Raw genomic sequence first — 23,208 nt, 5'->3', positions numbered from 1 at the left:
AGGCCCCAAACACACAACAGGAGCAGAGTACTTGGGCTTACAGAGTGCAGACACACAACACAACACTGTGAAACGAGTGCAGAATATACAATTATACACCAGGCTAAACAGACAGACCAATAAATACACAAGGCAGTAAATGAAGAGAACACTGAATGAACATTACAAATACACACCATGCTAACTAGACAATATACATGAATGGGGTCCCATAGCAGCATTGAGAGATGACGATTTAAAGAGTTTAAAGTGCAGCTGTGCAGTGATGGTTAAGATCTGGGTGGTCAGTCTCCATCAGTGTGTTCAGTAATCTGACCGTCTCGGGGAAGAAGTCTGGAGGTGGTGGAACGGATGTTCCAGGATGGCAGGAGGGTGAAGGGTCCATGATAGGGGTGGTCGTCCACAATGCTGGCAGTTGTGCAGATGGTGGAGACTCTGATGACCTTCTCAGCTGTCCTCACAATCCACTGTAGGGCCTTCGACCGCTGTAGGGTCCGAGACGGTGCAGTTCCCTTACCAGACAGTGAGACAGCTGGTCAGGACGCTCTCTACTGCCCCACTGTGGAATGTAGTGAGGATGGAAGGGGGGATGTTCTATTGATGTGCAGTGGAGCATCATTTCCTGAAGTCAACAATCACCTCTTTCAATATTAAGAGATGGGATTGTTACGGAGCCCCACTGGTGACATCCTGTATAAATGAGTATTTATGCATGGGAACGACTCAGAAAGGAGTGGGAACAAGATAATTAAGTTGTGGCCATGACTTAGTAAGGCATGGGAATGAGAGAAAGAAGTTGTGGTCACGACGAGTAAGGTGTTTAAACAAGATCATGATTTCTTAAGATGTGGTTAAGGCTTAATTATGTCATTCCATACCTTACTAAGTCATGGCCACGACTTAATTCTCCTGTTAATATGCAGTACTAAGTTGTGGCTAATCAATGTGGATCTTGTTCCCACGTGTTAGTATGGCGTGGCCACGCATTATTTTTATTTATGTAGGATGTCATCAGCGGGGCTCTGTATTAAGAGATGGATTGTTGTCTTTGCAGTGTTCTTTCTCTTCTGGAAGCCAAGATATACTTTCCCTTAATAAAGCAGATAATTGGGTCTGGTGTGTCGACAAAAACATATTTTATTCAGACTAATTCCAATAGTGTGCAATGCTCCTAGTTATCTTTGATTGTAGAGACAAAAATGATGCTTTTACAACTTTTCTATTCTTGACCATATTGTAATGATGATTTTGGTGCGTTGTTATGTTGTGAGGGATAAAGAGCCTTATTTTTATGGCTAAGTTCAATAGCATGCACGGCCCTATTTTCTCTACTGTTAAAAACAGAAATATCTCCATTCGTGTCTGCTCTTGCCACAAATCATTTTACACCTAATTTATATAGGTATGTGGGTGTCACTCACAGCAAGAAGGGCCTGGGTTCAATTCCCAGCTGGGCGACCAGGGTGCTTTTCCTCCTACAGTCCAAAGACATGCAGTCAGGCTAATTGGACATGCTAAATTGCCCCTAGGTGTGAGTATGTGTATGTCTGTCTGTCTGTCTGTCTGTCTGTCTGCCCTGCGATGGACTGGCCACCTGTCCAGGGTGTATCCTGCCTTCCGCCCAATGACAGCTGGGATAGGCTCCAGCACCCCATCGCGACCCAGAAGGATAAGCGGTTTAGATGATGTGTGTGTGAATGTGTGTGTGTGAATGTATATGTCTGTCTGTCTGCCCTGCAATGGACTGGCAACCTGTCCAGGGTGTATCCTGCCTTCTGCCCAATGACAGCTGGGATAGGCTGACCATATAGTTTCACTCTGTAGTTCTACAGTTACAGACTGTAGTCCATCAGTTTCTCTGCATACTTTGTTACCCTGTTCTTCAGTGGTCAGGACCCCCATGGACCCTCACAGAGCAGGTACTATTTGGGTGGTGGATCATTCTCAGCACTGCAGTAACACTGACGTGGTGGTGGTGTGTTAGTGTGTGTTGTGCTGGTACGAGTGGATCAGACACAGCCGTGCTGCTGGAGTTTTTAAACACCTCAGTGTCGCTGCTGGACTGAGAACCAAAAAACATCCAGCCAACAGTGTCCTGTGGGCAGCGTCCTGTGACCACTGATGAAGGACTAGAGGATGACCAACACAAACTGTGCAGCAGCAGATGAGCTATCGTCTCTGACTTTACATCTACATCTATGTCTAATAGAGTGGACAGTGAGTGGACTGCTGTCTCTGCGAGAGGTAATAAAATATTTTAATTCCTAATATCATTTTAAAACCGCTGGTGCTAACCCTAACCCTAACCCTAAACCTGACCCCAAACCTGACCCCAAAAGGGTTCTTCTGTTGTTACACACTTGACCACAATACATTCTTTAAAAAGATGGTTCTTCGAACGTCCTTTATTTAAGGCAATGGTTCCACTTAGAAACATGAGTTCTATATAGAGCCATTTCATTCAGATTGATGGAGAACATGTTGTATATGGTTCTATATAGCACCAAAAAGGGTTCTTCTATTGTGACAAGCTTGGCATCATAAAAATAGCAGAAACCTTTTTGGTGCTATTTAGAACCACATACAACACATCCTTCATAAATCTGAAGAACCATTTTGACATGCAAAGAACTGTTTCAGCATGAAATGGTCATTTAAAACTCATGGTTCTAAATAGAACCATTGTCTTTACTAAAGAACCCTTGAAGTGCCATTTTTTTAAGTGTGTATATAAAGCAGGATGGCCTTAACAATGTTTTACTGTAGTAATAGAATGAGTGATGGGACGAAATGGTCGCTGTAGCGTTGGTGTTCTGTTGAACTGTTAAACTTACGTTGTTTCAGTATTAATTCAGAGTGTAAAAGTGATTAAGAATCAACATCAGATCAGAATGTTGAGTTAACAATGATGCATTCATGTTGTTTTATCATGAATTCAGTGATGAATTGCTATGTGGGTAACAGTCTGAAGAGCAGGCCAAGCTCTACTGTTGTGTAAAATTCAGCTCTACAAAGTCCCGAGGGACGATGACCTGCATATCCGGTTCCCCCGGTCACGTCTAACTTTCTGGGAAGGACTTGCTGCCCTATCATAGACACAGACCATTTTTAATTATTTAAGACAAGGATGAGGTTACTGTGAGATTTAAAAACAATATTTAAGAGCATATTATTACTTGTTGTTACTGACAATACACATTAATCAATGTCATTATTTCATGATGTAAATGTGCCAAATGGCTGATTTTCAACTGCTGTCCTTGGGCTGGTTGATGTTAATATTAGGACAAATGGTTCGTTTTAAAACAAAAAAATTAGAGAGAAATTAAGAACATTCTGAAGAAGCTGTTTGAAGAATAACAGTTCATCTTGAATAAACACTGCCTGGCCAGAAACAAAGTCGCACGTGCTAATATTTCGTCAGATCGCTGTTAGCTTTGATTACAGTGTGCATTTGCCATGGCATTGTTTCGAGAACCATATGCATAGTCACATCATTTATTTCCATCCAGAGTTGAGTACATTTTTGGCCAAGATCTTGTACTGATGATGGGAGAGTGGAGCCACTTCATAAAGTCCTCTAAGTTTAATGGGATTAAGGTCAGGACTGTGGAGGCCACTTCATGTGTGGAAATGATTCCTCACGCCCCCTGAACCACTCTTTCACAATTGGAGTCTAAAGAATCTCGGCATTGTTGTCCTGAAATATGCCTGTGACATCAGGGCAGAAAAAACATTCAGGATGTTCAGTACATTTAGGTACTTAATTTTATTGCCACATAATGCTGTTGAGCCCAGACCAGATCATAGCACTGCCTCCAGAGGCTTGTACAGTGGGCACTATGTAAGATGGGTGCATGGCTTTATGCCCTTCTCACCCTGGTGCGCCCAGCACTCTGGAGTAGGTTCAATCTGGACTCATCAGAGGAAGCTGCTTTATGAGAATCTCGGCTCTTTAGCTTCACCGACCAAACCTGCAGTAGAAGCCTGGGTGTGATCTTAGACTCTGAGCTCTGTTTGATCTGCATGTAAACAGTCACTAAAGCAGCTTTTATCATGTGAGAAAATCAATAAAGTTCAGCCTTTTCTCTCTCAGAGCGATGCAGAGAAACTTGCTGCTGCATTTGTTCAGCAGAATTGATCACTGTAATGATCCTCTTACTGAACTTCCTAAGAAAACAAAACATCCTTTACAACTCGTACAGAATGCATCAGCAGCCTAACAACAACAAAATAGAGATCAGATCAGTCCTGTTTTAAAGAGCTGCACTGGCTGTCTGTATCGTTCAGGATAGATTTTAAAGCTCTGCTACTTGTTTTTAAAGCTCTAAATGACCTTATAGCTCCACTCACATCACAGAGTGTCTGTTTGTTAGCGCTTCAGTAAAACTCTACGGCTCTTTGGTCTTCATCTCTTTAATCTGATCTTTCATTTTCTTATGATTCTTAATGAATACTTATAATTTCTTGTATTACTGTTAAGTCCTATGGAGTCCAATCTTTTTTCTCCCTAATAAACTGAACTAGCCTTTTATCCGATATCCAAATAAAAGCACTTTTCAGTCGACTGTATTTCTGAAGACGCTTCTGTAAATCCACTCATAACAGCACGTTTCTCTTTTATTTCCTGGAAACTCCTGATTTCTTCATTCTCAGTGAGATTACAGAAGTCAGTGTATCCCTTTATTACTCACTCTCTGAACCCTGAGTCAGTTTCCCTCGTTTAAACATTCACTGCTCTTAACAGCTGTTATTAAGTGTGTTTACAACTGTCTTCAAAAGTGTTTAAGCAACCAAGATAAGAAACTGTAAGAGAAGATGAAGTCACTACGTCACAAATTTACATACTTACGCAAATAACTTATGCTTTCCGACAACATCAGAATTAGAGAACATCAGGAAAGAATAATGTCCGGGAACCCCCCCCCCCCACTCCCTCTCTCTCTCTCTCTCTCTCTCTGTCTCTGTCACTGTCTCTCTCTACTCTATCTCTCTTGCTTCTGTGTCTGTATCATCTATGTCTCTCACTCACTGTCTCTCTTTCTTTTTTCTCTCTCTCCTATCTCTTATTCACTCCCCCCCTCTCTCTCTCTGACAGCAGCTGTTTTTTTATAAACAATTATAAATCCTGATCTGTTTTGCGTGGTGTGTGTGTGTTGTTTATGAATGAATCATTTGTACAGTGTGTGTGTGTGTGTGTGTGTGTGTGTGTGTGTGTGTGTGTAAGCGTGTAAATATCTTTGGAATGTGTTAGCGTTAAATTTCCGTAATCTTTCTGAATCAGGCTCCGCCCCCTCCGCCCTTCGCTTTCAATATAAAGCATCTTTACAAACCAAACCTGTTGTTATTTTTACTGTGACTACCAGTAAAAGTCCTGTTTCGCCAGTATTATTTATTTTATTTATTTATTTATTTATTCATTTATTTTGTTACATTTTTACATATTTATTTTTGCAAGCCTATTTATTTTTCATAATTGTACATATTCATGTTTTTTTGCTCTTGAATTTTGAGTTTTTTGTGGACTATCTCTGAATTTTGAGTTTTGTTTGAACATACGTGAGTGCGATGTTTCTGTTTGTCGTTCTTTCTCTCCTCGCGCATTGCTCTCTCTCTCTCTCCTTCTACATCCCTCGCTCGCTCGCTCTCTCTCCCCATGACTCCTCTCCTCTCTCAGCCTTCGGTGACCAGGTCCGGCAGAGACACCTGTACACAGGTAACTCCCAACACGCTTACTGCTTTTCACATCATGCATGTGCAATGCTTTTTAAAAGGAAACTCCACAAAAATTTTACAATTTCTGCAATGAGATGTAAACAGAGTGATTCAGAGTGGTTTGGTGTGAAATGGTTCAGATGTCTTTACAGTGGTGGTGATAGGAACCAGTTGTCACCATGACTACAACACAAATATAGACATTTTATTTACTATCCAGAACCACCAGTGAACCTACACGAGTCTTCTGAGTTTATATGGAATGTTGATGATGGAAAATAGTGGAAATATTAAGAAATATTAGTTTTCTTTGGGGACGATTTTGCCTCATAACACCTTGCATATTATGTATCCCTCCACCATGATGAAGTTTAAGGCCAAAGTCTTCCCAAAACTATCATTAAACAGTGTCTCAGTCATCAGGCAGTGAATTCATAACCATTTCATGTAGGAACTTTCTGTGAGGGAGCTTTTAGAGGTGGACGTCTGGTTCCTATCACCACCACTGTGAACAGTTCTGACTCTGTAAGTTTCTCTGGAACAGAGCGTTTCACACCAAACCACTCTGAACCATTTAATTATGCAAGAATCAGAAAACTATCAATTTAATTAGGATAAAATACTATTAGATTAAGACCAGCGTCACTGTTTTGCAATAGTGATATCTATTCATACTTATTTATTACATTTATAATATTTTTGTTCCTAGATTTGCAATTTAAGGGAAACTGTAAAACATGGGGTTAGTGATCATTTCTGAACCACTGACATACATATTTCTAAAGGAATTTGTGTTGATGGATGATGTGTTTATTTCTTTGTTTGTTTGTTGTGTAGAGAGTAAACACAGGAGCTTCTTCCTGGAGATTTTTCCAAACGGCACCGTCACAGGAGCACCAACACAGACGGAGCACAGTGAGTCAAAACACACACAACAACAGCTTAGCACTGTGTATGTGTGGCTCATATATGTGTACATACACTGCCCATCAAAAGTTTGGGGACACCAAACTTCTCAAAATGTCATTAATAAATGAACAAATTGGCTTATAGTTCGACATATTAAATAGGAAGCTGGGCCTCACTTTATCTGGATAGTCCACTATAGTCCCCTCTAGATTAACTACAGATGTTCAAATTGTTAACAAACTATCTGCTGAAACTCAGGTGATTCTAATCAGTGGTGGGGTTGGGGTTAGGATTTGGGTTGAGGTTAAGGTTAGGGTTAGGATTAGAGCAGGTTTAGAGTTAAAGTAAATGATGGTCAGTTTAGTAGATATTAGGTTGAAGGCAACTTGAAAGTAAATTAGGAATCTACAAAGCATCTAAAGTGCACTGTTCAAATAAAGCCCAAAGCTGTTTGGATAAAATTGCTACTTTGGAAATATTTTTTCCTTGGGTTAAAATACTACTTAATTTTTTTTTAATAGACAGTATGCAAAAGTTTGGGTACACTGGACAAGTTATTTCAGTTATTACAGTTACTTTATATTTTATTTAAAAGAAGTAATTTTTAATGCAGTGTTTAGTTGTAAAGTCTCAGCATTTAATTAACTTGTTAGGCCTTAACTGACTCGTTAGGACTAGTTGGGTAGGTCACGAGTTGTCATTACGAACTGTCAGCTGATGAGAATTCCAGACCATATTACATTCTCTACCCTTCAAACCTTGTGTTAACACTCAACAGCTAAGCACTTAAAAGCTCTTCCCAACTGCGTATCTGTTTACAACCACAGTGTAATAAGTCATGTTTAATAGGAATGCAGTGCAGTGTGTGAAGTGTTGAACACAAATCATTGGATTCATAGTTTTTGATTACTTTGTTCCAACTTATCAGATGTCAGAACGGAGAAATATAATGACATATTGGGAATGTACCAGGAATGATGCTGTTTTTGAAGTATCGTAATATTACATTTTTGCTGTATTGCCCAGCTGTATTATTATTAGTAGTATCAAGGTTAGGTTTAGGACCAAGGTGAGGGATAAGTTTAGTTTTGGGGTTGAGGTTGAGGTTAGGCGTCAGGATTAGGGTCAGTGTTAGGGTGAGGGAACATTAAGGTAAATTGCAGTAGAAATTTGGTCGAACATAAGCAAGATATACATCTACAAAACATCTACAGTGGGCTGTCTAAATAAAGTGTTACCAATATTTTTAATTAAACTTGGTTATAGTGACCTTAGGGTCATGTGCAGCTGCTCCAGAGCGTCCTTTTTTATTCTATTGGTCATTTGCTATGGAGATTATTAAGCGGTGTGTGCACAATTGAACATATGTGTGAAGCTTAAAGTAGCCGAATTCACTCATTAGAGGGGCTGACTGAGCAATTTTTTACATACTGTTTAAACATTTTTTATTTTAAGTCTAGTTTACAGTAATGATGATAACATTCTATCTGTGGTATGTGTGTATGTACCTAATGTGTATGTATTGTGTGTTAGCTGTGCTGGAGCTGAAAGCTATTAAACCTGGTCGGACGGCTATTCGGGGTGTGGTGTCATCGCTCTACCTCTGTGCAGATGCCTCCGGTCAGCTGATAGCACTGGTAAGTCACATCATCAGTTTCAGTAGAATCAAGTTTGTATGTATAAACATTACAGGCTTGAAGTATAGAAGTATGTTTTTAAACCTAGTAATATTTTGGTTTGTGTTAATTGCTGAACAGCCAGCATGGCATGTTTATTACTATACGGTTTCCCCAAAGCAGCTTTTTCCAGGATATCCCATTATTGTTTTATTACATCAGTAAATTATTTTGAATGCTTATACATATATTGACCACACTAAATGTGATCTTTTCAGATGGCAAAAATATTATAAAACATTATTCACTCTTTGTTTGATTTTTGCAAATTTTCACAACATGTTTATTACTATACAGTTTCCCCAAAAATAATAGTCCCACAGACTTGATTCAGTACTAAAACCACAATATATCAACAAATTACAGCATTATATGCAAATTGGTTTAAATTTTAGGTCACTTCTTTAGTTCACAAAGCTTCAGTATAAGTCCATTAATACTGATCACTGACTGAATCATCTGGACCTGGAGTTTTACTACATTCAGATCTTATAAGTGCTTGTAAGCTTGTTGAATGAATTATGACCAAAATCTGAACTTTTGCAGTTACCGGTTATTTTTCTGCATGTAAACATATTCTTTATTCTGCACACCTTTATGGGAAATCCATCTGCTCTGCATCATAAACATACTACTCTTCAAAAAAGTTCACTTTCATGTTTATTTTTATACTCACTTTTGCTTCTAAACTGTTTGTCTGTATTTCACTACACAAGACTTTTGTTCTACACGTTATTTACACATATCTGTTCATCTGGACTGTGTTTGTTTACAGAGTGTGTTTTTGGATGCTGACTGTTCCTTCACTGAGCTACTACAGCCTGATGGATACACCCACTTCCTGTCTGCACACCACAAACTTCCTGTGTCCCTCACTTTAACACACATGTTCCCCTACTCCCAGTTTCTACCGCTCAGAAACAGTCTGATTATAGAGACTAAAGCAGATGAGCAGGACAATCCAGAACACTTTGAAGTAGAGGCAGATCTGGACTCAGATGACCCGCTCAGATTCAGACAGACCGTCCAGAACCTCAGGAGTCCAATTTTTCACATGGAACGATAAAGAAAACTACTCAATCAAAATCACTCTTTACACAGATCAGTGAGAAAGCACTGACACTACTGTCGACTCCAAATGGATGGAAAGGAAATCGTTTTCCATACGATCCAATAAGAAACCACTGACACTCCTGCTTTTCCGAATGGACCAATAGGAAACTGCACTCAACAAAAACCAATTAGAAACCACTGACCGTACTGGATATTCCAAATAGACCAATAGAAAATCATTCTCCATATGAACCATAAGAAACAACGTACTGATGTCACTCACACAGATCTGATGATATGTTTTGTATAGATATTTCTGAGTTTATTAAAAAAGAAGCTGCATTTGATCATTTAACACAGCTGGAAATAATAGCATAACACTTCAGCAAGTTCCAAGTTACTGAACTTAATTGTGATTTACCACCAGCCAGTACATTCTCTGTTTCCATGGCAACACGGTAGACCAAGCTGGCATTGGTCCATCCGAACAGATATATGTGTTGTTAATGTGATAAAGTTAGCCGATAACTGGTTTAATGCAAACTGGTAGATAACATTTTGATGAGTACGGTTCAAATGCACTTCAGTGTTTTATCATGAACAGTTTTTGTTAGTATTAAATACGTCAAAGGATTTTTATATTATATGATAACAGTAAAAATTGTTTATGCTTTTGCTGTTTTATTTTTTAAACTTTCCATTTTCCTGCTTTTAAGTATGCACTTCTGGAAAATATAGTCTTTTTTCTTTCACCACAAAGTTTTCTGCATTTGCTTTTTGATTTTATTAACCCAGTGAACTCTGAGGGTCTATATTGTGGGTCAACCCAGTTTCTAGTTACTAGTTACTACTGTTTTGGTCATTGATTTAGTTTTGGTCTCAACATTATTTAGACTCAGTCTTGTCTTGGTCTTGAGACGATAAATTAAGTCTTTGTATCATCTTTGGACTGTGTTGTTTCAGTCTTGGCATCTTTTGGACTCTGGTCTCAGTCTCGTGGTAAGGTGGAAATTGTTCTTGAGACCAGCCAAATGTGGCCGTCTGAGATCATTCAGACAAAACTTTCAAACAGAATAAAAAAGTCTTTTCTCTACATATTTAAATAATATTTGTTCACTGCTGGTTGAGGATCTAACTGATCTAACTGAGGATCTTTCCATGATGGCTTAACTGGGTATTACTTGTTGATGTTGATTGGTTCCAAAATATTATGACATTTTCATTGATTAATAAAAATGGATGTATGTTGTTTGGTTTATATTCAGTTGACTTTAGGTGTTTTTTTTCCTGAATAAACACTTCTTACACATTTTAATGCACTGTTTCTCTTTAGTTACTGAATTTAACTTCTTGGAAAAAATAAATAAAACATAACATGTAGCCTGTGCAAAAGTTACAACATATTTTATATTTTTTTATTTGTTAAAATCAGCAAATAAATAGAAATTGTGCATTACCCCTCTGGGGTCTGAGGTCATTCTCTCTCGATTTGTTCTTATCTTCTTAAACTCTCCTTTAAAGGCTCTTCATATATCATGAGAACGTGAGAGGCAGATGACGTGTATCTCAGCCCCTCTTCATAGGCTCATAACTCCGGATGTGAGTCTCGTATGATCTCGTGATTAGATGGAATGGAAAGGGCGACTCTACAGATTCAGGAAGTGTTTGAACTGGATTTCTGAATTGGATCATCACAAAGACACACAAACAGATATAGAAACAGAGAATTTGAAGGGCAGATGAGTTTGTGGACCCCAGAGGGTTAAACTGTGCAGAGGTGTGTTCTCTGTAAAGGATGTTTTCACTTATTATCACTTAGAAAATCAACAAAAATGTCATTTGACCAGGGGTGCTTAAACTTTTGCATAAAACTGTATGCTCTTTTTGCAGACGTGCTGTGTTTGTGTGATGAGTAATGGATAATTGGGCAGGGAGGGGTCATTTGAGAAGGATAACAGTGTCTGGAGTAGAGAGATGAGGGTGTGATGGGCAGTGACAGGTTTAAATTTCATTGCAACAGCATTTCTGAAAGCTTCAGATCACACATCCACACTCCTACTGAGACTGAGTAAACTGCACTGTGGCGCTTAAACCTGCTGCTCAAAGTTAACTACAGAGGAACTACAGAAGAAAAGTGAGGAACAGAAAGAGCTTATTAAGAACTAAACAGTCAAACCGAGCGTGATCAGCAGAGCGAGCTCCTGAAACAGAGACAAATCCATCGATGGATCCACACCCAGCTCCTCCTTCACTACTGCTGACTCTGTGAGTGGCCACTCAGTCACAGCCAAGGCAAACTGCATAATCCAATAAACAATTCTCTAAGATGGCCAAATTATCTGGTGAAACACAGCTGATTACTGGCAGCGGTAGAGCTAGTGTTAGTAATAAGGGGAGTTGGGGCGCTGGCAACCCTGCTGGGCATGTTTTAAAAAAATGATTTGCAAAAATAGATGATAGAAAGATTCAGGAAAACATGTTAGATTCATGAGATTTTAGTGGAAAAGACGAGCACTGAATCATTGCACTACAACTCATTGCTAACTTTCAGTGGTCTAAGCAAAACTAGACTTGATGGTTCTTCAAGGGTTCTTTAGTAAATACTTAAATGGTTCTTTGCATGGCAAAATCGTTCTTCAGAGTGATGGAAAATGTGTTGTATGTGTATATATATATATATATATATATATAAGTGGCCCTTTCCATTCCATCTTATCGTACGTACGGGACTCACATTCGGAGTTATGAGCCTATGAAGAGGGGTTGAGATACACGTCATCTGCTTCTCACCGTGCGGAACTAGTGGATTTGTGTGTCCGTCTACATTCTGTGCGAAACTGACCAATGGACACCAAAAGGGTTCTTTTGTTTTATACAAGCTTGGTGTCGTAACAATAGAAAAACACTTTTTGGTGCTACATAGAACCATATACAACATACTTTCCATCAGTCTGAAGAACCATTTCACCATGCAAAGAACCATTTTAGCATCAATTTGTCCTATATAGAAGAATTATATTATATAACCATTGCTTTTACTAAAGAACCCTTGAAGAATGTGACTGGTGCTGTGGGTGCTGAGACTGGTACTGTGGGTGGTGACTGGTGCTGTGGGTGCTGTGACTGGTGCTGTGGGTGGTAACTGGTGCTGTGACTTGTGCTGTGACTGGTGCTGTGGGTGCTGTGACTGCCGTGACTGGTGCTATGGGTGGTAACTGGTGCTGTGCTGTGACTGGTGCTGTGGGTGGTAAAGGGTGCTGGGGGTGCTGTGACTGGTGCTGTGGGTGCTGTTACTGGTGGTGTGGGTGCTGTGACTGGTGCTTTGGGTGCTGTGACTGCCATGACTAGTGCTGTGGGTGCTGTGACTGGTGCTGTGGGTGCTGTGACTGCCATGACTAGTGCTATGGGTGGTAAATGGTGCTGTGGGTGCTGTGACAGGTGCTGTAGGTGGTAACTGGTGATGTGGGTGCTGTTACTGGTGGTGTGGGTGCTGTGACTGGTGCTTTGGGTGCTGTGACTGCCATGACTAGTGCTGTGGGTGCTGTGACTGGTGCTGTGGGTGCTGTGACTGCCATGACTAGTGCTATGGGTGGTAAATGGTGCTGTGGGTGCTGTGACAGGTGCTGTAGGTGGTAAATGGTGCTGTGGGTGCTGTGACAGGTGCTGTAGGTGGTAACTGATGATGTGGGTGCTGTGACTGGTGCTGTGAGTGCTGTGACTGGTGGTGTGTGCGTCGTGGGTTCTTTTGGCACTGTAGGTGCTGTGACTGGTGGAAAAGAGTGGAAATAACCAAGTTTTACGAGGGAAATCTTTTTTTTTTCTTTTCATAAATCCATCCTAACTTGCCTGTTTCTCATACATTTTCATACTAAAATACAAGTTCTCAAATTCCACATGTTGCCAATAACAGTACTTTTGCAAATAAATCTTAATATATAATAATAAATGGGTATTTTCATTATGCACATTTTATCATTGCACACCACATAATTAAAGCATTGATCAAACATTGGGGATTCTCCTGTTCAATAAACAATTTATTTGCAACCCCTTAAATGGCCAGAGCCCACTGTCCAGCTTTAAGTTTTATAACACACTTCTATAATCTAAGAATAGCTCAGCCAGTTTGCAATGGAGTCCCTGTAGTTACTGAATAGTAAGCCTTAGTATATAATAAGCCTGAAAGTTTAAGGGGTTAAAATGATCTTACATTGTTTTTCTCAAAAACAGATGATACAGTTTCTATTGAGAGTTTTTTAGTTGGAGACTGAGTGGGCAGACCCTGCTGCAGCATCGGCTGAATGGGTCGAACTTGAGGTTTGCGAGAGCTGAGCCTGATCTGTCTTGACATTTACTCCCAGAACAGGGTTCCGGTGTGTTCCAGCCTGTTTCACCCCTGTTTCTATGTGCTCTGGGGGCTGTATGTTTAGAGCACATGGTGTTTATGCTGTAAATGCTGATGGTGTAAACAGAGACTCTCCCCAGGCTTACAGCTGTAACACATACCAGAACATAGCACAGCCATGAGGGATCCCTCAGACACTCCATCATCAGCAAACCTGCAGGAGAACCCAGGAGACGACAGCACCAACATCTCACATTACCTCAGTTCTCTATCACACACTTTCCCAGGCATTAATTAAGCCTAGTCTTGAACTAAATTGCAGCAGCAATGGGAAAATGACCATTGAAAATTATTTTTAGTCTAGGCTTAAGCTTAATCTGGCTCTGGGAAACTGGTTCTAAATCCTCTTGACACCCCATAAACCCCCCCAAACACCTCTATTTTTAAACAACTTTTAACCCATGGAGACCCCAGTTATCACAGTTAACAAAGTCATGCTGTGATGTTATGTGAATTATTTCTGACTCATATTTCTGAAAACAAGTAGTAAAACTGTGTGTATAGATTCATGGATTCAATACCACATTTGTGGTTTTAAGTAGGAGAGGCTTCAGTTATCTGCCTTATGATTTGAATACCACATATGAAATACATGGCATTTATATGTAAATTTTTTATTATGGATGTGATTTTTTTAGAACTTCATTCTAGATATTAATTTTATTAGAACTTCATTTTGGATATTAATTTTATCTGAATTTCATTCTAGATGTTAATTTTATTAGAACATTCATTTTATTAGAGCTTTATTTGGATATTAATTTTATCCAAATTTCATTCTGGATATTCATTTCATTAGAACTTCATTCTGGAGAAGAATTTTGTTAGAACTTCATTCTGGATAGTAATTTTTTTCTGAATTTCATTTTGGACATTAATTTTATTAGAACTTCATTCTGGATGTTAATTTTCTCAGAATTTCAGGTTTTGTGTTCTTCCCTAAATTCAGCAAAATGTGTAGAAATTACTGTCTGCAGTGATCAGCCGTGCAGTACAGATACAACAGGAGTGCTTTGTTTGAATCACATTAGCAAATCACAAAATGCAAATAAATAAATATCTATATCAGTACTAACAGTAAAGTTCTTTAAGTCTGTGAACGGGTGGAACATTTTGCCAAATTAAAGATTTCCCAAATAAATGATAACAGATATGATGAAAGAGAGCAGGAAGGTCAACAAAACAGAGAAGCTGGGAAACAACAGCATCCGTTCATGTGCGTATGTGGCGAAAAAACTGTGTGTGGTCAGCTAAGACTGTCCCTGAAGGTCTAAGAGCTTTCCAACATCATTATTATCAATTTCCTGTAAAATATAAATTTATACTTGCTCATCCAAAAGTTTTCAAAATGTGTTTAATAAATGATCATTTTTTTGTCACTTTTCGATCATTTGCCATATTAACACAAAGCTATTTAGATGCTGCAAAACTGAAGGAACAGCTGCTAAAAGCTTAACCTTGTGAATAAAGCCGAAGGCCACACCCATTTTCTCCCCTTGTGATGTCAGCACTCATCAGCACTCGAACGTTTCAGCTGTTTAAACTACTATTGCGCCAAAGTTTCATTATGTGCTTTTAACAAGCTTGTGGTTTCCTGTTACAGTGGAGGCTCTTGATGGGAACCAGAGCTCCATGTTTGCTGATGTTTTTGTTGCTGCTGGTTGACTTATCCACAGTTCTCATGCGAGCACCAGTGTAGTCTGCCAAATTACTGATATTCCCACATCAATGTTATTAACACAGTAACTTTGTGCTTCTTTATCCATTAACACTATTTCTGGTCTATCTTTTTGTAGGATTTAGAAGGAAGAGAACACACGGATGACAGGATGACTGACCGCTCTGGACAGCAAGAAAAAGAGAAAAATTAAAGAAATGAAGAAATTGAGAACAACAAGGAAAATACAAAATGTTGTAAGGCAGAGGAGAAAAGGATGAAAGAGTAAAGATGGTAAAGGCTTTATAAAAGGCACACAGGCAAAGTCAGGAGAAGAGTTTATTTATGTTAAACAAGCCCAGCTTATTTCTATGAGCTCTAAATCTACAACAACAGACAGAAAGCAGGGCGACCTGGTCGAGAACCTGATTTTATAGATGTAACAATAATAGCATAGAAATGTTGTTAGCTTGAAATGTTTGAAAACACAAAGTAACATACAACATTAAGGATGGAGTAAAACAAACATATAAATAAATAAATAAACAAGATGACAGAAGAACCTGAGAAGAATAAGAACAACAAGAATATGAAAAACCAGCATGAATCAGAAAAGACAGTGGTGAAGGACAGAGGAAGGAGACCAAGAGGAAGCCAGCGATCAGCATCTTTATATAGTGAAGGTTGGGCTCTGAGTGACCGTCTAGTCTTCAATGTTTTCGGGGATGCGGTATGAAACCCAAACACGGACTCTGGCCCGTTTTCCCCACTCACTGCTGGGAGATCCTCACAAGAGGCTGAGATACTTTGACCCTCTGAAGAATGAGTTTTTTCTGGACCGGAACCGGGCCTGCTTCGACTACATCCTGTACTTCTACCAGTCAGGCGGACGGCTGCGGAGGCCGGCTCACATCCCGTTGGACGTCTTCATGGATGAGCTGGACTTCTACGAGCTGGGTGAAGAGGCCATGAGCCGTTTCAGAGAGGAAGAAGGATTCCCCAAGGAAGAGCCCCGCGCCCTGCCCACTCACCCGCTACAGCGCCGCCTGTGGATGCTCTTCGAGCACCCAGAATCATCGGGGGCCGCTCGCATCATTGCCATCATTAGCGTCATGGTGATCATGGTGTCCATCCTGATCTTCTGCCTGGAGACGTTGCCAGACTTCAGAGGAGAAAAGGAGCTGAGAGAGGTGAGGAAGGAGGAAGAGAAGGAGAACTTGGACACATTAATGTCCAAAGGTTTTTCTTCTGAAATGAAAGGTCTTAAAAGAGAGTTTGTCACTCTGCTTAGCTGCAGTAACAGCCTCTACTCTTCTGGGAAGGCTTTACACTAGATGTTGGAGCATTGCTGTGAGGATCTGATTGAGCATTAGTGAGGTCAGGTACTGATGTTGGATGGTCAGTTCTGGATCACTCCAACTCATCCCAAAGGTATTGGATGGAGCTCCATCACTCCAGAGAACACAGTTCCACTGCTGCGCAGCCCAATCTTAGTGGGCTTTGTACCCTTCTAGCCCACACTTGGCACTGGGCTTGGTGACCTTAGGTTACTCTGTGCAGCTGTCCCAGAGTGTCCCATTCTATTGGTCAATGCTTTTCTGTGTATAATAGAGGTTAACTGATATATATTGATTAATATTGACAACCCACAGTTTTATCAAAATTGGCAAAAATATCTTTGCATGGCTCGCTAGCGACTTGGGTAATGCCTCATTGTAGGGCAGAGTTCATAAGGCTATATGACACCTACATGATAACGGGCAGACTTACAACAAGTTGAACACCTATGTCAGGTGACATTTCTTTTTTGGGTGAAATGACAAAGCACATTATAACAAATGACCTTGTAGCTTACTGTATATCACAGTGACTGTGATGATGTAACATCATAAAAGCATTAGAAAAACAAAGAGGTAATTAACAGAAACTAAAAATACAAAGAATTCTTGGTAGGTCCACCACAAGTGCTACAATATTTATATTATTAAGACTGTGTTTCTGCTGTTTATTTCATTCAGAAATGATTATACAAACCCAACTGCAAAAAATTAGGACAGCATGTGAAATGAAAATAATAACAGAAAGAGAGTGATTTGTACATCCATTTTGACTGGTGTTTGAATAAAAGCAGTGACAATATTTCTGAAACCATTTTAAAGAGGTGATGTAATTATGCTTGGATATTAAAAAAAAGCATCCAGAAAAGGCCAAGTCCTTCATAAGCAAGTGATGTACATCTTTGATCTTGCCACAAAAGAGACACAGGAGACCAGAGCATCGCAGAAATAGTACATCTGCTTCAAACCTAGTCTCACAACAGCCTAAAGAGCAGTTTAGACACAGCTCTTATCCACCCCCAGGACCCTTGGTACCATTGTAAAAGACCAAAGTCGGTATTCTCAGAGCCTTAGATCCTATCGTAAATACCTCAGTGTTGTAAACTCTGTTCCAAGAAGGCCAAATCCTGCTTTGGGGGTGTCATAAAAGTAGTTTGTTGTAACTGTTCAAACCATCAAAACAGGACATAACTCCTCAACATTAATACTGCTTAACAATGTATAACAACTTAAAGGGAAAGAACAGAAAACTAGAAAATAAAAACATTCCTAACACAAGGATGGGTCAAGGCATCAGCAATGAGTGTTTGCAAGGCTTTTATATATTTCATCCTCTATAGGGCAGAATACAATTTAAAGATTCAGGGAATCTGGAAAAATCTCTATCCGTAAAAAGCAAGTCCACAACTGAATACATATGACCTTTGATCCCTCAGATGGCACTGCATTAAAAACTGCAATATTTCTGTGATGGAGATCACTGAATGATCTGGATAATACTTTGAGAACACTGATCATTGCTGCATCCACAAATCCATGTTAAGACTGTATTATTCATAGTAGAAATCATTTGTCCAGAAACGCTACCAACTTCTCTGGGCTTGAGCTCATCTGAAATGGACTGGTGCACAGTGGAAACATATATTGTGGTATGATCTGTGAATGCACCATTACTACTGAAAGATATATCAACATTTGAACCAACATTGTGCTGCCTTGGATGTTGTCTTTTTCAATGACATCCATGCTAATTTTAACATGACAATGGCAAGAAACATTCTGCACATTACAACAGCATGCCTGCGAAATCAGAGAGTGTAGGTGCTAGACCAGGGGTCAGCAACCCAAATATTAAGAAGAGCCATTTTGTCCTTTCAACAAAAATCAAACCACCTTGAGAGTCACAACATTTTATGTTCATTTTACCATGTTGGCTGTAAGTATGTCTCAGTATGTGCTGATGTGCTAGTATAGGATAAAATATAAATGAAAACGCAGACTTACTTTGCTCTGCTTTAAGCTTTAGCTCAGCTGCAGCTGCTTTTCTTGCATCTCCAGCAGGAAACTTTTCCTCAAAAGTAGAACAGTTTCTTGTAAAACGTTTCTCAACGTTTGACTTTTTGCATGGCTGAAGTCAGTTTCTCATTCACCAGTTTCTTGTTCTAATTTTCCTGCTCCACCTTAAATGGTGCCTAAGGCGCAAGAACTTATGCACCATTTAAGGTGGAACGGGAAAATTCAAACAAGAAGCTGGCGAATGAGAAACTGACTTCAGCCTCACGACTTTAGTGTTTGTTAGTTTTTCTCATTGTAGATTAAACATATCAGGAAACCAGCTGGAGTGATTATAAATGCAAATAAGTCCACTTGTCACCAAATTATTGATGTTCGAATTAAATTTCTCTCTTTACCTTTTTGTTGGCTACTAGCTAGGCCAGATTTTTGTTGTTGCTATGGTGACCAGCAGTCTGCGCTGATCTTCAGGGTTAAAGGGTGAATTAGCAGTTCTACATTAACTCCAGAGTTTAAGACCATTTATTGTTAAACTGTGTTGAACGATCAGCAGAGCTTTATTTTTCTGTAAAGGAGGATTATTTTATTTTTACCTACTAATCTGATTCAGCTGTGGAGCCACAACAGGACAGTAAAAGAGCCACATGCAGCTTCAGAGCCACATGTTGCCAACCCCTGTGCTAGACTGACCTACTTGTCTCCAAATGAAATTTGTTGCACATTATGAAGTACAAAATATAGCAAAGAAAGCCCTGTATGGTTGCATAGCTGAAGACTTGATTAACTGAGGAATGTCAAAAAAAATTCAATAAAGCATTTTTTAACTAAAACTACTGAAGTATACAAATAAAATCTCAAATATAAACATGTAATTTATCGATAATGTAAAAGGATGAATCTCCATCAACATAAGCATATATTGCAGTTGCTATCATTGTATCATAGACCTCTGAAGTCATGTCATCATTTGATAGTCACCATCATGCTCATATTAAGAATTCCAGTGTCTAAGCTGTTTTTCTCAATGAAAAAATGAATGGCGTTTTGGAAAATCACTGCTGTCATGCCCTAAAATGTTCCAAAGCTAAAACGTTTAGCTGTATAGGTCAATAAGGAGCCAAAATACGACTACTGCTACATGCAAGCTAACACTGCTGTATACTGAACTGAAATCTAAAGACTGACCTCACCAAAATACCCCCAAAAACCAGCAAGCTTTGCCCAGTTTGGCAGTTTTAGGCTACAGTTTGAGGAGCTGGTGTTGGAATTGGAATTAACATTATTTCAGTGGACAGGGGTGTTAGCTAAAAAGAGAAAGAAGGTCTGAGAAATTGAGAGAGATAGTGTGGATATAAGGGTAACAGAGTGAGAGAGGAGGAGCTGCTGAGGTGATTATTTTTATCATATGGCTAAATCTGATCCTCTTGGATAGAGAGTGTGAGTGTGTGGTGTGTAAGAGGAGATGTGTGTAAGAAAGTCCTTCAGTGAAAGAATCCAAAGCAGCCCTGCCTCAACCTTCTCCACCATCACCACTGCCTTCTGACACATAACTTCTGCCAGGTTTCCATCATATGACTTACCCACAGTAATCTCGAGTAACTCTAACTCCAACTCCAGATTTAAAGTGACAATTCACAAATCAAATATACCCAGTTTTCCTCCAAATGAAGTGGATCAGTGTAGACATGAAATGTTCAATGTCTGAAGTTTGCCTCTTTAGTTTTAGCCCTGGAGCTAAAGGCTGATGTGACTGTCAAGTAATGAAAGCTTATAGACCACCACTTAGCAGGATGCTAATTGGGGCCATCTCTAGACCAGGGCTCCTCAAACAATGGGCCATGGACCACCAGTGGGCCGCAAAGCACCCGTTGGTAGTCCTTGGGCCAGTTTTAAAGGGGAGGGGGGAGCAGTGGTCTTTAGTGGGCCAGTGATGTTACTTTATAGCATAAAAATCAGTGAAAAAAAAAATTGACTTAAAAACAAGAAAGAAGTATAAAATGTTTTCATACAGTAAATCGTATTAATATTAGCCATACCAACATGGCACACAAAACACATTGCTCAAAATATCAGTCGCCAACTCACAAGTCAAACATTTGACTTAATTTGCCAGCATTCTGCCTAATTTCAGGTATGAAACAAGCTTATCTTAGCCTAATCTGTCGGTATTTTATGCCCAGTAAAAGACATCACACATTGTGGTCCTGAAAATTTCCCAAATCTTATTTTTTTAAGCAAAAAAAAAGAAAAAATGTGGGCCTTCATGCTTTCAGGTGATAAATAGATGGGCCTTGGGGTGGAAAAGGCAAAATGGACAAATCTAAGCAGAGACATAGATGAAAATATATAAAATGTGAACATGTTTAAATGTGAACTGTGTGAGTTGCCATTTTGTAGGTTTGTTAATCACATACACCTAAAACACAAAGACAAACCTCTAAATTAAACAATTAGGAACACATCATCTCTTAGGGTAACTTCATGCAATAAACAATTGTTAAAGTGTTCTCTTTTTTAGATGCTAAGAAATTCATTGACCTAATCAGTAACTCCCAGGAGTCCAGAATGCTGAAGTTTCTCCACAAGGGGGAGCTGCAGGCCTAAATCATCACACCGTTTCTGACACTCTGTGACTTACTGCTATCTATAAACATGGATTAAAGTACATTAGCATAGCGATAGCACCCTACATTTAGTCAGTTTTTGTCACTTTGTCTATTCTTTAACTCATTGCCTACATGTTCCCCCCTCTTCTGCCCTCTTTTCTTCTCTTTCTCTTTCTGTCTCTCTCTCAGGAAATCTCCTACAGGTCTCACAGTAACTCTGAGAACTCCACGGTGCTGTTCCCCCACTCAGTCTCTCCATTCCAGGATCCGTTCTTTGTGGTGGAGACAATCTGTATCTGCTGGTTCTCCTTTGAGCTGCTGATGCGTTTCCTGTGCTCGCCCAATAAGTTTCAGTTCTTTAAGGACGTGATGAACGTGATCGATTTCATGGCCATCCTGCCGTACTTCGTCACTCTGGGCAGCGAGCTGGCCAGGTCTAAAGGATCCACGCACGCCATGTCCCTGGCCATCGTGAGGGTCATCAGACTGGTCAGAGTGTTCCGGATCTTTAAGCTGTCGCGCCACTCGAAGGGTCTCCAGATTCTGGGACAGACCTTCCAGGCCAGCATGCGAGAGCTCGGCCTGCTCATCTTCTTTCTCTTCATCGGAGTCATCCTCTTCTCCAGTGCCATCTACTTCGCTGAGGTCGATCATGCAGACACCTCCTTCATCAGCATCCCCCACGCCTTCTGGTGGGCCGTGGTGACCATGACAACAGTGGGCTATGGTGACATGTACCCTGAGACAATGTCGGGGAAGCTTGTGGGATCCATGTGCGCCATCGCTGGTGTGCTGACGATTTCACTTCCTGTTCCTGTCATCGTGTCCAACTTCAGCTACTTCTACCACCGAGAGACAGAGTGTGTGGACAGTACAGAATATACACACGTTAAAACAGCACTGTGGAATGAGGAGGAAGGTGAGGAAGAGGAGGGGGCAGATGAGGAAGGAAGGGATGGTGTCTGCCCACCATTAAACGGAGCTTTGCTGGGAACTCTATGTGTGGGACACAAAGCTCTGGTTACACAAGTCTAATACAGAATATACTGTATTATAATGTGTTAATGTGATCGTTTGGCGAAATATGAGTGCCATTCATCTTATTCAGCCGTGACCAGTTAGATGAAGCTGCTCTTCTGCTTTTTTTGCCTTTTAATTTTCTTTACACTGACAGCTGATAGAAAACAGTGGGTATTTCTCAATACTGAGAAGAATGAGAAGAACAGACTTGACAAGTTACCTTGCAGGAATGAACAAAGTATTATGTCTCTGGAATGAATTTGGAAGAACATGAGGATGAAAAATGCATGTATAGAAGTCTGAGATGTGCTGTGTTGCTATGGCGCAGTATTCAGATCCCAACTCTTTACCCAGCACAAACATTAGCAGCCTTAATACTCAGAATATTATGAAATTCAAAACTCTTTCGTATAAAGACTAAATTGAGTCTAATATGACTGCCTGTGCCCAAATGTGTTGTTTTCATTGCTATGATGAAGCTAAAGTTAGTGACATCACTGATCAGACATGACAGTTATGGCATTTTTACTTGAGTGTTCAAAAGTGCTGCTGCAACGTCACTGCAGGAACTCTTTACCTGAAGGTGGAGCAGCTGACCGGGGGGAAGAGACAAGATACCCACTATGTTGATATTTATCTTCAGCTGTGTTTTACAGATGGAACCTTTTGCTATGCTAGATACAAGCTAATGTGTCCTAATAATAGCCCTTTCATTGTTCCTGATCATAAACAACAATAAATTCATAATAAAGTTATTTAAATTCTTGTTCTTGTTAGTTTTACGGTGTTTAAAATGTTATTAAGGCTCTAAGAGACC

At 39.9% G+C, this 23,208-nt stretch overlaps 1 protein-coding gene and 1 pseudogene across 1 annotated transcript; both read left to right on the top strand.

The window, feature by feature from the left end:
• The first annotated feature begins 5,480 nt into the window (after positions 1-5,480).
• Positions 5,481-9,366, top strand: LOC118812796 (fibroblast growth factor 19-like). The gene is made up of 4 exons (XM_036577928.1): positions 5,481-5,716; positions 6,553-6,630; positions 8,158-8,261; positions 9,076-9,366. The coding sequence occupies exons 1-4, from the start codon at positions 5,569-5,571 to the stop codon at positions 9,364-9,366; spliced, it is 621 nt and encodes a 206-aa protein (XP_036433821.1). The 5' UTR covers positions 5,481-5,568.
• A 6,570-nt stretch (positions 9,367-15,936) lies between these two features.
• Positions 15,937-23,146, top strand: LOC118814882 (annotated as a pseudogene).
• Positions 23,147-23,208: the final 62 nt, after the last annotated feature.

The sequence above is a fragment of the Colossoma macropomum genome, unplaced genomic scaffold (genome assembly GCF_904425465.1).
Source record: "Colossoma macropomum unplaced genomic scaffold, Colossoma_macropomum, whole genome shotgun sequence".
In the NCBI taxonomy this organism is placed as follows: domain Eukaryota; kingdom Metazoa; phylum Chordata; class Actinopteri; order Characiformes; family Serrasalmidae; genus Colossoma; species Colossoma macropomum.
This window is presented reverse-complemented; position numbering and strand designations above follow the sequence as displayed.